This window comes from Podarcis bocagei (genome assembly GCF_964188305.1).
Source record: "Podarcis bocagei genome assembly, chromosome: 5".
Lineage (NCBI taxonomy): Eukaryota > Metazoa > Chordata > Lepidosauria > Squamata > Lacertidae > Podarcis > Podarcis bocagei.
This window is the reverse complement of record NC_138129.1, coordinates 33,383,728-33,396,422: the sequence shown is the minus strand read 5'-3', so window position 1 is coordinate 33,396,422 and position 12,695 is coordinate 33,383,728. Positions and strand designations below refer to the sequence as shown.

The following is a 12,695-nucleotide window of genomic DNA, read 5'->3' as shown; positions in this document are numbered from 1 at the left end:
CTTTTGGCTGCTTGAGCAGTGGATCCACCGCTCCATCACTCATTGAAAAGATCACAAAGCAGTATGCAAAGAAAAAGCAAAAAATCCAATAAAAATAGATATATTATGGAAAATATCAAAATCTATAAATAAGACAATATAAGAGAATATAAGAGATCAACCTCCAAAATGTAGAATTGCACACACTCAGTACACTTATCCTCTCTCAGTATCCACATCTACTAACTCCTCTGTATATCAGTCAGGCTGTAGCTGCACACATTCACCCACACTCATAGAATCTATGTTCTCTATATAGATTTCCATACTTCAAAATATTTCCATATAAATATTTACTTTGACTTGGTACAGATTGTTTTCCTTTTAAATTTTATTAAATTTTAGAGAGTACTATAAAAAAACCGAAGTTGCATCCAACTTAATCACTGTGCACATGAGTTGCATCCAACTTAATCACTGTGCACATGAAACAATTTCTACCCACACGGTGCAACTTCCCTTTCCTCTCCTCTCTCCACATGCCCTCCCCACCCACACCTGATCTGGGCCTTCCCCTGCCCCTGGAACAGATTTGGGGGTGGTATGTGGTCGGAGAAGGATGGGAGGTTCCATTATGCAAGCTAAAGTTGTTCTGCTCATGCAATGACTTGGATTAATTCCAGTGTTTGAAAAGATTAAAAAGGTAATATTGGTGATGACAGCATTCTACTGTATTTGACTAGATTTCCAGCACTAGTGGTTTTTGGCATGCATTTTCTAATGCCAATGAGATCTGCACTGTATGGTGTGAGGTAGCATTTTTACCCCATATAATATTTGTGTTTGTAGTATCGGATGAAGTGTGCTCAGCAGAACCCAAACACCCAGAGCCAGAAAACATATTCATGGGATATTGTATAAACAAGAAACTAATGTTTTTATTTTAAATTGCAAACAATTCCAAAGTGTAAAAACTATATTTTAAAAATGCTCTGGAAATACTGTAAAATGTCTAGAAAATGCTGTAAAATGTCTAGAAATTACAACTGAGAATTAACATTAATGGGTTTTTTTTTGGGGGGGGAATGTTTTTCTTACCCCATTTAGAAACCTACAAGAAAACTCTTCCTGGTTAGAGAAAGGTCCCCCAAACGGTGTTAACATAGTTTGTGCCAACCAACTGACATTTGCTTGACCTTTCCATGACCATTTGTCTATGAAAAAACAGTGAAGTGTTTTACTACCCCAATCCACTAAATTGGCTGGAGTAATAAACACACCCCAGTGGAAAAATTCAATGCTTTTCTGGGCCATTTTATGCTGCAGGTGGTTTTTGTTTACACTACTAAATCAGTAAGTGGTAACTGGCTCAAACTTGGGAATGCTGTACAGCTGACAATTTGTGTGTGGTTATGTGTGTGAGTAAATTGCACAGTGAGAAATGTGCCTGCAGTAAGTGTCTTACCCTGCAAAGCTGGATGAAGGTTAATGCCAGTAAGAAGTAACTGTGAACTATATTTTTCTGTTAGATTTTTCTACATCTGAAAATAAAGTGAACAAGATCTTTTAAACTGTATATCAGTTTTGGTTTGTCAAACAATTCTCTGTACTGAATTATTCCCCCCCCCCCCCTTTCCTAGGATTGGCAGCCTCCATTTGCATGTGATGTTGATAAACTTCACTTTACTCCACGGATCCAAAGGCTGAATGAGTTGGAGGTAATGAATTAACTAATTGTAAATACTTCCCAGTGGCCACTGATGGATTGGGTGCTTAAAACTGTTGAGAAAAATGCAGTATTTTTAATTAAAATAGCAGATCTCCTTTTCAGACAAAAAGAGGAAACAGGTGTGGTGATTAGCCACCATTCTGTTGTGATCTGTAAGGCCAGATAGAGAAGTTCTAGAATACTACTTCTCCCTCAACAGTTTGAGGATCTGACAAAGACATAAATTCTAGCTGGAGAGCCTCAGCTGCTAGCTCTCTGGCTGGCGTCTCAAACATTTTGACCTTTTAAAGATGTCTCTTTGGAGACAGTATACACCATATTTTTCTGCCTAATGTTCAGCTTCCCAGGGATATATTATTTAAGTATGCTTTCTTTCATTTGGCATCTCATGGTATACAAAGGTATAAACAGTTTGAACAATTAAGAACAATTAAAATCAGTAAAGATCCATTCCGAAAATATTAAAAATACAAAAGTGATCCAAGGAAAATTAAAGTTTGATACCCTATAGTGGAATCAAACACCAGCAAAAGCCTGGGGGCATTGGTATGTTTTTTATGAGTGCTGAAATACACTAGTGTTGGTCTGCAGAAGATGTAAATAGTTCCATAGGGAAGGTGCTGCTACAGAGAAGGCCCTCTTCCTGGTTACTGCCAAATTCACGTCTCTATAAAGTGTAGCACAACCAAGAGAGCCTCCTCATCTAAGTGTAATGAACATGAGGATATCCTAAAATAGTATCTGCGTAGGAGTGAGATGGGAAATAAGATACAGAAAAGTGGAAAGTTTCAAATGTTCTAGAAATGTGAAGAATGAGTACTTCATAAGCCTGGAAAAATCACACTACTGGTTCATTTGGCAAGAACTTCAGGAGAAGTCAATCTTAGACTGTATTTCTACCACTTTTCCTCTAAATATCTTGGCTGTTACATGTTTTATGTGACATTGAGTCATGCCTACCCCTTTCCAGTGGTTAAGATGTGGAGGTGCTTCAGAAGTGCCAGTTGATGCATTTTGGTGGTGTGTTGACAGCTATTTTGTTTTGAACAGTCATTAAGCTTGTTCTGCTCATTCTGCAAGCTCCTTTTGACTACTTTTAACCTTCCATTCTACCAAAAATATCAGATTATTATTATTTTTGTCATTTTAAAGAAGCAGGAGTAATTTAAATAAATATATGTAGTGTGTATTAAAATGCTATACAGTATTTGCATTTGATCAGAAGTCTTTTCCTGTGCATGCAAGACATCAGGTGGGACTTAAATGCCACCTAGTGGTAGCAGGCAGAATTCACTGTTTTAAAATTCTGAATGCTCTGGAGCGTTAATTCTCTCATGGACCCAGTCTAAAATTCTATCTCGCCACTTTTTTGACCTCTTCTGATTGCATGGTTCAAGCCTTCCATTGCAGCACATTCTTCATCTGGGAGCCCTGGTGGACTCTGTTGTGGGAACAATGTCCTTGTCTCCAGAGAGGATAGGCAAGGTCAAAGTGGCACTCAGTTCTGTCAAAATCATGAGTGAACCTCAGGGTGCAAATTCTGGGTCTCATGGCAATACTACATTCTTGACCTCTTCAGTGGCTGCTGCTCTCTCATCGAAGTTCCATAGCTGCCAAGTGACATATCCTCATTTCCCTGCCAAGATTGGTGTGTCACTCTTTCAGTGGTGGCTTCAGAAATCCTCCCTTCACCAGGGATTCCCGCTCAGACAACCCCCTTGGACAGTCAAAGGGATTGAAAATGCTCAAGCCAGCTGACTGAGCAGGGAGCACCTCCTTTGTGGAGAATGAATGCTTCATCTTGAGGTGTTTAGAAAAATTGTGTCCTGCTTTTGGGACAGTCCAGGTGGACCTCTTCACCTCCTTAGACAATCGCTCTGTCCTCACCATGGCCTCCAGGAATGCTTTATGCCTTCCCCCCATTCCTACTCTCCCAAGTCTTGAAGAAGGTGAGAGAAGAGAGGGTTCAATTCACTTTGTGGTCCGATACTGGCCTTAAAGGCCATGGTTTTCCGAGATGGGGATAGCATTCCCATGGACTCTTCTTTTGCATGACAACCTCTTGACTTAGGGAGAGCTTCATTATCCAGTTCCAGTGCGGCAGAACCTGCATGTTTGAAGACTGAGTGGAGGTATCTCAATCAAGTTGGGCCCTTCTCCCAGCAGCTGATACCATGTTGACCTCCAGCATCCTTCTTCCTTGGATATATCAAAGCACTTGGAAAGTGCTATCTAAATGGTGTAATAAGAAAGGGCTCTTGCACACACACAAAAGGTTGGAATCTCAGAGTTGTTATTACCTCAAGCCAGTTTGAGCATGGGCTTCAAACCTAATACCTTAAAGCTCCAGTCACCAGTCCTTTCAGGTGTGCTGTCAGAGAATCTGAGCAAGACTCAAGGCTCTCATCCATATGTCAAACATTTCCTTTGTGGTGCTTTGCTCAAATGTTCTCCCACTCACCATAGATTCCACCCATCTATGGGAATCCACATGGTGCTCCTAGCTCTCCAAAGATCTAGCTTCATGAAAGGACTAGAGCTCTAGAACATTCAGAATTTTAAAACAGCAAATTCTGCTTGCTACAGGTAGGTAGAGCTCAAGTCCCACCAGATGTAGTTTTTACATGCTAATTTTTACACCGAGAAGAACTCACATTTGGGTAGTGTACATGGTTGCTTAAAAGCATAGCAGCTTCTTCCTCCATACTGCTGCTTGCGTCACAGGATAATGAGTGCTTCTTAACCTGAAGAGACAGTAATCACCTTTATTTTCACTATCTTTGTTCATTATGCATAATAGATTGGAGAATATTAAATTATTACTTGAAAATAATAACTAAACTGTATAATAAATCCACACTCTGAACAGGCTCAGACCCGTGTAAAACTGAATTTTCTGGACCAGATTGCAAAGTTTTGGGAACTTCAGGGATGCACACTGAAAATTCCACATGTAGAAAGAAAGATCTTGGATTTATTCCAGCTTAATAGGGTAAGTTTCACATGCTTTTAGGCTGAAGTCATGCTAATTTTCAGTAGTAAGCAAGTAAAAATAAACTTGTTTGGTCCTGAAGGCCCTTGAGTTGATAAATATTTTAGAATGTAGCATCTAGATAAACGGGAATTAAGTAGTTGTATTAATTACTTAAAGCTTTGTTTTTGTCTGACACACTAAGTAATTGTGTTAAGGTAATAACTTCCTCTGGATCTGACATTTATTTATAAGATAGCACCTGCTCACTGGAGTTAAGCAGTTTCATTTTCTGAGTTATATTTGTCGGAAATGACCCTGTAAATTTGTAAATCTTGATGTGCAATCCTTTTCATTTGCAGCTAGTTGCAGAAGAAGGTGGATTTGACTTGGTGTGTAAGGACAGAAAATGGACTAAAATAGCTACCAAGATGGGGTTTGCTCCTGGAAAAGCTGTGGGCTCACATATTCGTGCTCATTACGAGCGCATTCTTTACCCTTACAATTTATTTCAGACTGGAGCTAGTCTACTGGTGAGTATTGACTACTTTTCCTAGATTGTGTACTTCTTTACAAATTGACTGTTTTTCCATTGTGGGAAAGAGTTATCCAGTGTTTCAACATTGCTTTCAATTTTCTTTCTTGGTGAATGCTTTTAGAGTTCTAAAAAAGACTTACTACAGCAGAGTCATGGAAATTTTAATATTTTTTTTTAAGTTTCACTGAGCACAAAGACATAGTGGTATATTAGCTGCTGTTTTTAGGGTTTTTATCTTCTTGCTTGATCAAGAAGTTGATACTTACAATGGCTATTCTTGCCTAGTAGAAAGGAAGTGGTTTGGACTGCTTTGCTCCTTCCTTACAGTTAGAAACAAAGTAGTTAGCTTTTGAACCACATCTAAAGCTGTACTTTGCTTTGAGGGCTCTATGCAGCACTTTTTTTACAGTACACATTTTCGGTGTGCTAATATTCTTAGCTTACATTTGTGCAGTTCTAGCCTGCTTGGGTTCCTTCCCTAGCTTCCACTGAATGGGAGTCAGCTTCTTACTTTATTGGACCCAAAGTGGTAAAAGTTTATCTGCAGTTTCTGAGGTAGTTGTGCAGTTGGTATATAGAAAGCTGGTATGTCTGAAAAGACTTGACACTGCTTTATTGAAAGAGTAGAAATGTATGTAGAAAGGATAGGCTTCATCTGATCAAAGACCAGTTTAGACCATCTATAGCAGCCTTTCTCAACCTGTGGGTGCCCAGATGTTGAACTACAACTCCCATCACCCCTAGCTAGCAAGGCCAGAGCTCAGGGATGATGGGAGTTGTAGTCCAACAACATCTGAGGACCCACAGGTTGAGAACCGCTGTCCTATACTTAAGTCATTGGGCCACTTAACTACAGCAGCTGGCAGCAGCTCTCCAGGGGTTCTGACGGGACAATCCCAGCCCCATGTGGAGATTCTGGGGTTTGAACCTGGGACTTTCTGCTTGCAAAGCAGATGCTATATTTCACTGAGCTGCAGTTCTTTTATGGCAAAGAACTCATTACACATGCACTGGGTACATCCAGACTAGACTACTGTAATTTTCTGTATGTAGAGTTGTTTCTGAAGAGAGTCTGGAAACAGATGTCCGGATGCTTGTGAGGATTAGGCAGTTTGATTATATAATACTAATTTTGTATTGGTTGCGTTGGTTTACCTTTTTGTTTCTGGACTAAATGCTGGTACTGATTTCTAAAGTCCCATCTCAGCCCCATTATTCAGGCAGCCAGGTCGCAGGGACATGGCCTGTATAGTGATGTCCCTACCCTTGTAGAATTTCTTCTCCCTAGAACTCTTTAATTGGGTCCTAAATATTTATTCTGTCTAGATTTTGATTTTTTGTTCCCTTCCCATCAACTTTATCAAATGCTATTTTTGTTATGCTGTATGTCAGTTCTTATGGGACGCGGGTGGCACTGTGGGTAAAAGCCTCAGCGCCTAGGGCTTGCCGATCGAAAGGTCGGCGGTTTGAATCCCCGCGGCGGGGTGCGCTCCCGCTGCTCGGTCCCAGCGCCTGCCAACCTAGCAGTTCGAAAGCACCCCCGGGTGCAAGTAGATAAATAGGTACCGCTTACCAGTGGGAAGGTAAACGGCGTTCCGTGTGCTGCGCTGGCTCGCCAGATGCAGCTTTGTCACGCTGGCCACGTGACCCGGAAGTGTCTCCGGACAGCGCTGGCCCACGGCCAATAGAGTGAGATGGGCGCACAAACCCCAGAGTCTGTCAAGACTGGCCCGTTCGGGCAGGGGTACCTTTACCTTTACCTTTATGTCAGTTCTGTTCTAAAATTGTTTATTGCAAGCCCTAAAACGCAGGGTAGAAATTTATCCGATAAATAAGTGAACAGAATGGGAAGAACTTCATGATCCAGGCTGATTTCCCAGACACCTCTCCCTCTCTCTCTCTCTCTCTCTCTCTCTCTCTCTCTCTCTCTCTCTCTCTCTTGTCAAATGAAAAACATAAAGGGTTCCCCCCTTACCCACAAATACAGGAGTTTTAAAGATTTACAGATCACTTCTGGCAATTTCTAAATAATTGAAGTATTTTGAGCAAAAAGAGAGATCCAAATTATATGTGTAACACTAGCTTTAAAACTAGTTTGGTCTGCTAAAAGGCATTTTTATTTTGGAATTTGAGAGAAGTTGTATCCCTGTCTGTACAGACTCCTCTATACCCTTCCTTCCTTTCTTTTACACTGATCTTGTTTTCTTTCTCCTTAAAAAAAAAGAAAAAAAAGTTGAAATTATTTGGTTTGATATAAATTCAGAAGGTGGATAGGCTTTTAAACTGAAGTCTGAAGTTGCAAAGAAAGCTGCACATTTTAGTGCAAGGTTTCTTTATCACAATTAAAAGGCTGTGCTTGCATTACCTCCCACCTTGAGCATAGCATACTTTGAATTAGTCTTTGTTTATTCTTCATAGTAGTTGTGCTGTTTGATAGCACATTAGAGGTCATTCTAAATATCCATAGTATTGTTTTTTTAGAATTTGTATTTTAAGATATTTACTAACCTATCTGTAGGTCTGTGTGGCACTGTGGTGCTTATTCACTAAGTTAGCCTACACAGTAAAGGCTATGGATGTATGGTAGTAATCAAAATAGCCGTCAAACTCTACCTGTGTCTGTAATAACAGGGATCTCTTCATATTTAAGGATCATGCAGAAAGCTGTTGTTACTAATTTTATCCCATTCAGCAATATGACAGGCCCTTTAAACTTAATGGTCTTTGTGTCATAAGCTTACTTACAGTGGCTGTGTTTGCACAACATGCATAGAACCACCTCATTCTGGGGGGGACTGTAATAGGCCAACTGAAACATAGCTGCTGATGAGCTAAAAGGGTTTAATTAACTCATAGAAAGTAGATTCCTTTCTTTCTACTAAATAACCATAATGGTATATTGTGGGTTGTAAAAATAAAACTCATATTTTCTCAAGTATATGTATATGTGTGTTTTTTTCAAAGTTCTGAATGTTTTGGTTATTAATTTGTAAAAATGCTAATGATGCAAGGACAAAACCTTTGAAGTAAAAATACTAGATTTTTGTATCAGAAAAGCAATTTTAGTGTTTCTGTCATTATGTTTGTTAATACATTCCTATTGTTTGTCCAGTAGAAGCCAGTAAATCATGGCAGTCTGTGTTTTGTTCTAAAGGCTATATAGTCATGGTACCATCTTATGAAGATCTGCTGCTTTGGCCTTGTGTAATCAGGTTTTTATAGTTATTGTAATAGGAACTTATAGAAGAGGATCTTTTTGTTCCATCTTAAAACAGGGCTGTCTTAATGCCCATGTACTTACTGAAAATCTAGTCCTGGTATAGGTGTCTTTATATTCCTGAAATGAAAACTTGCAGCTTTTCAGAAAAGGACCACTTAGAAGGAAATGACTTTCAAATAGCTACTTGTGACCCCACTTCACAGGGTCACAATTCTTTGAATTGTAACTCTCCAAGCTCTCTCTTGCAATAGGCGCCAGACATTTGTTCCAAACTGATGTGTTTAGTGGATGATGCAGTTCTGGAAAAGGTATGTTCAACATTTTTTTAAATGATGATCCTTTCCCGTTTCTCTTCTAAGCTGTTTTAGGTGCTTCCTCTATATCCACCTGTGCAAAATAGTTCTATATTCTGTGAAGTGCATCAAGGAATTGTGTGAATCTGTGTTTTGGGCACAGGATTTCAATTATATGCTTTTCAATAATGTTTCTATAAAAGCATGTTATATTAACTTGGTTTATCCTTGATCCATTGACTCAGGCCTATTCACTGTATTTTAATTTAGTGTGGAGTGTTCATTGCCTAACTCAGACAGTATTTCCTGTATTCCGTGATTGTGTGTTAGTGTATAATATAGAGAGGGAGAACGAGGCAAATGCTGTATAAAAAATTAGTTGCCTCTTATTAATATCTTGCATTCATTTTTAAGCAGCTATATATTTGTGATATTATGGAGTGTTGTGGTATTTGTTGTTTTATATACCTTTGCAATTATTTACTTAAGATTTTATTTTTTCATATGTAAAGCTTCTACCCTTCAAGCAAGTGCTGTTGTTGTATGCAAAATGATTCTTTAGCAGCTATGATTATTCTTCTCCCCTGTCTATTACTTGTATCTTCATAGCTTTTTGTTTGAAGTCTAAATGTTCCTCAGGAGAACAATTAGCACTGTGATGAGAATTGACAACCTTCTATGGAATTTTGTTTTATTGGTGCTTCTGTAACTTTTGGATTCTTGAAAGCTGCGTGGAAAAAAAGTTAAACACCATTTTGTGCATGTAGAGGTTTATATAAGTAGTTTGGTGAATGATTAAAATTCTGGTTATTTAAAAGGCATGGTGTACATGGTCAGGCAGAGAGAGAACTTTCAGATGCATCCAGGCCATTTTGGCCTTTTCCTTGTCTGGGCATCCCTGTTCTACCACCATGTGGTGTTTACCTATGTACCACATATTGATCAGGCAACACTTCAGTTCAATTGTAGATTTGTAAGTTCAGTTGTAGATTTGCTAGGAAACATATTTCAATGCACAGCTGGCAGAAGAGGAATGATCAAAAGGTTGAGAACTGTTTCTCACTGTGTCTGTTAAATTTACAAAGAATTCAGGTTTAGCTTTTTATGACAGTAGCACCTTGGTGTCAAAACAGATGTGCAATTCTCCCCCCTTTTTTTTAAATACTGGGAAAAGCAACACTCTCTGTTTAATATCCCCCTGCTGCAAATCTGCTGCTAATCCTGCTGGGGGAAGGTACAGGTACATGTACATTGACTTAATCTTTCCCTCCATTAGAATAGCAGTCAAGATTTATTTATTTATTTAAAAAGTGGGCATGGAGAAAAAGTGTACAGTGGTGCCCCGCAAGACGAATGCCTCGCAAGACAAAAAACTCGCTAGACGAAAGGTTTTTTCATTCGCGATTTGCCTCGCAAGACGAATTTCCCTATGGGCTTGCTTCGCAAGACGAAAACGTCTTGCGACTTTGTTAAACCGTTTAAACCGTGCTTCGCAAGAAGAAAAATTCGTTAGACGGCAAAAATTGCGGAACGAATTAATTTCGTCTTGCGGGGCACCACTGTATTTTCTACATTAAGCAGTGTATAACTTTAGTGAAATAAATACATAAATATAAATATTGCTCTCTTTTTTCCCTAGCAGTAAAACATTTATGCTTGGTAACTACTTGTGTTCTTTGCTTCTTCAGCAAAACATTCAATGATTTGTGCCTACCTGAGAGCCAGTGGTTGGAGGGCTGCAGTCAGAATGTTGTACCAGGACTGACCCAATTTCAGATTCCTTTCTCTTTCATGACACTCCTTGGGAGACCTTGGGCCAGTCACCACTCTATTCTTAACCTTATCTCACAGCATTGTTGTGACAATAAAATGTGCATGGTAGGGAATAAATGTACACTATCCTTCTCTCTAGGAATGAAGGGTGAAAAAAACAAGTAATACTTCAGTATATTCATAGCAGATTAGGTATTTTCTTCCCGCTGCCCAGAAAACTCAAGTGTTATTATCAATAGCAATCCACAGAAATGGTGAAATTGTCAAGAATTCTATTGCAGGTCCCATGCAGAGTAACTTGGATGTAAATGATCTCTTCTGTTCACTGTCATTAGTCGCCACCACTGCAAAACTGCCAGATTGTTGGATCCAGATTTACTTCTGCAGTTACTGTTGGAATGCCGTATAGAACACAAAACTTGTAACAGATTTATTTTCAAATAAATTTGCCATTATTAAACCATTTTAGAAAGTACAGATCGGTCATTCCAGTCCATCTGTAGTGAATATAATCGTGTATGGTTTTTTATTTTAGCTACTAAAAATACTTTGCATTGGTGTTTTTTTTTAAAAAAAATGTGAAATATTTGTTAGAAAACAGAGAAAGGAAAAAAAATCACTTTTGCTTGTTTTTTTAGTGTCTTCAGAAGCCAGATATTACCAGTGGCACAAAGGACAAGGAATATAAACCACATGATATTCCTCAAAGACAGTCTGTTCAGCTGTCTGAAACTTGTCCACCTGCTCGTCGAGCAAAACGCATGAGAGCAGAGGTAGGATTGACTTTTCATGTATTGATTTCTAAAATGACCATAATTCAAAGCCACAGAAGTACTTTATAAGTAGTTAGTTTCCTTGCCAGAAATTAAACAGCAATTCCAATATTTCCACATCATCGCTGCCTATGGTTCTGAGGAGCACATACAGTTTTATTTATGGACTGATGCAGACATACTCTTTAAGAGATTATGAGTGGGTTGTAGGATCACACTGCCTTTCCTTGTGGGAACAAATCATTCAGCCTTAACCACAGTGAAGTCTTGTGTTGGCACTACCAGCAGCTGGATAACCAGGGTTCCCATTTAACAAGGATTTGAAACTAGGGTCTAGATTTCACTAGCATTTCCTCATATTGTCTGAACCTGTTGACATCTTAAGTAATGCAGTTTATATTCATACAACATTTCTTATACACATTAGGGTTTAGAATCTTCTGTAGTCATCTATACAACAGCTCTGTAGAATATATGTCATAATTTCCGCTTTTGAGTAAACTGAGGCTGAGAAATGCTGACTATCCAGAAATCATGAGTCATGCACAATTTTGGTTGCCCTTGAAAACCGAAGGCCTTAAGCAACATAACATTCTTTTGAATTCCTACTAGAATCTAGTTTAGGAAAAATTTCCATTTGGGTGTCTTAGACTAAGTGTAGCATCCCTGAAGCTTTACAGTTCTCTGGAGAACCACCGAGGTGACTTATCAATTGTCTGAATTGGTGTGGGGTTTTTTTTTGTAATTTTAATCATATATTAGCACATCTGTTTTAAAGCAGCTGAATCTAAACTTTCTGAATAGTCTAGGATGCAGCTTTAGCCTGGATTGTGTGAATTGCCTTGACTTTGACTTTGACTTAGTCATCCACCTACAGCTGTGCAGGAGCAATATCAGCACATGAAACTCCTACCTACTTTTAGTAGGGAACAAAATGTCTATGAATGGGACTTCATTCTTCTAGTTTATCAGTAAAATATTAATTGTAGGTGTTGGATACTTCAGGCTAACATTCCTCAGCATTGTCGTTACTGTGCTTCCATAAGAGAAAATCAAATGCCAGCAGTTGAGGAAGGAGTCAGAAGCACTCCTTCCTTTTCACCTTTGCATAATCTTACTATTGCCATCAATAAGTTATGGGGCAGACTATACATTTAAACACATCCAAATAACTATTCCAGGAGTGGTCTACTGTTGCATATTATAAGCTCATGACAGGTAATTCTGTACTGAACAAAAAGGAAGAATAAATAAAGATTAAGCTTAATTCCCCTCCCCTCTAGGCTACTAATATTAAAACTGATTTGGAGGAAGCCACAGAAACCAAAACTCACAATTTGAGACGTAGAATGGGAACCACGCCTCCAAAGCTTGAGCCTGAAAGTGGTAAGTGTATCAATGGGGTGGGGTGGGGGGAAT

The 12,695-nt window shown here is 38.9% G+C and overlaps 1 protein-coding gene across 2 annotated transcripts in view; it reads left to right on the top strand.

Moving 5' to 3' along the window:
- Positions 1–12,695, top strand: part of KDM5B (lysine demethylase 5B) — a 51,001-nt gene that overhangs the window by 9,270 nt on the left and 29,036 nt on the right. Inside the window, exons 2-7 of one of the 2 annotated variants that reach the window (XM_081194655.1) lie at positions 1,620–1,697; positions 4,578–4,700; positions 5,042–5,212; positions 8,689–8,745; positions 11,142–11,276; positions 12,560–12,662. In XM_081194655.1, coding sequence (XP_081050781.1) covers positions 1,620–1,697; positions 4,578–4,700; positions 5,042–5,212; positions 8,689–8,745; positions 11,142–11,276; positions 12,560–12,662 — 667 coding nt within the window. The remainder of the gene's footprint in view (positions 1–1,619; positions 1,698–4,577; positions 4,701–5,041; positions 5,213–8,688; positions 8,746–11,141; positions 11,277–12,559; positions 12,663–12,695) is intronic. The other variant, XM_081194656.1, reaches the window with a different exon arrangement.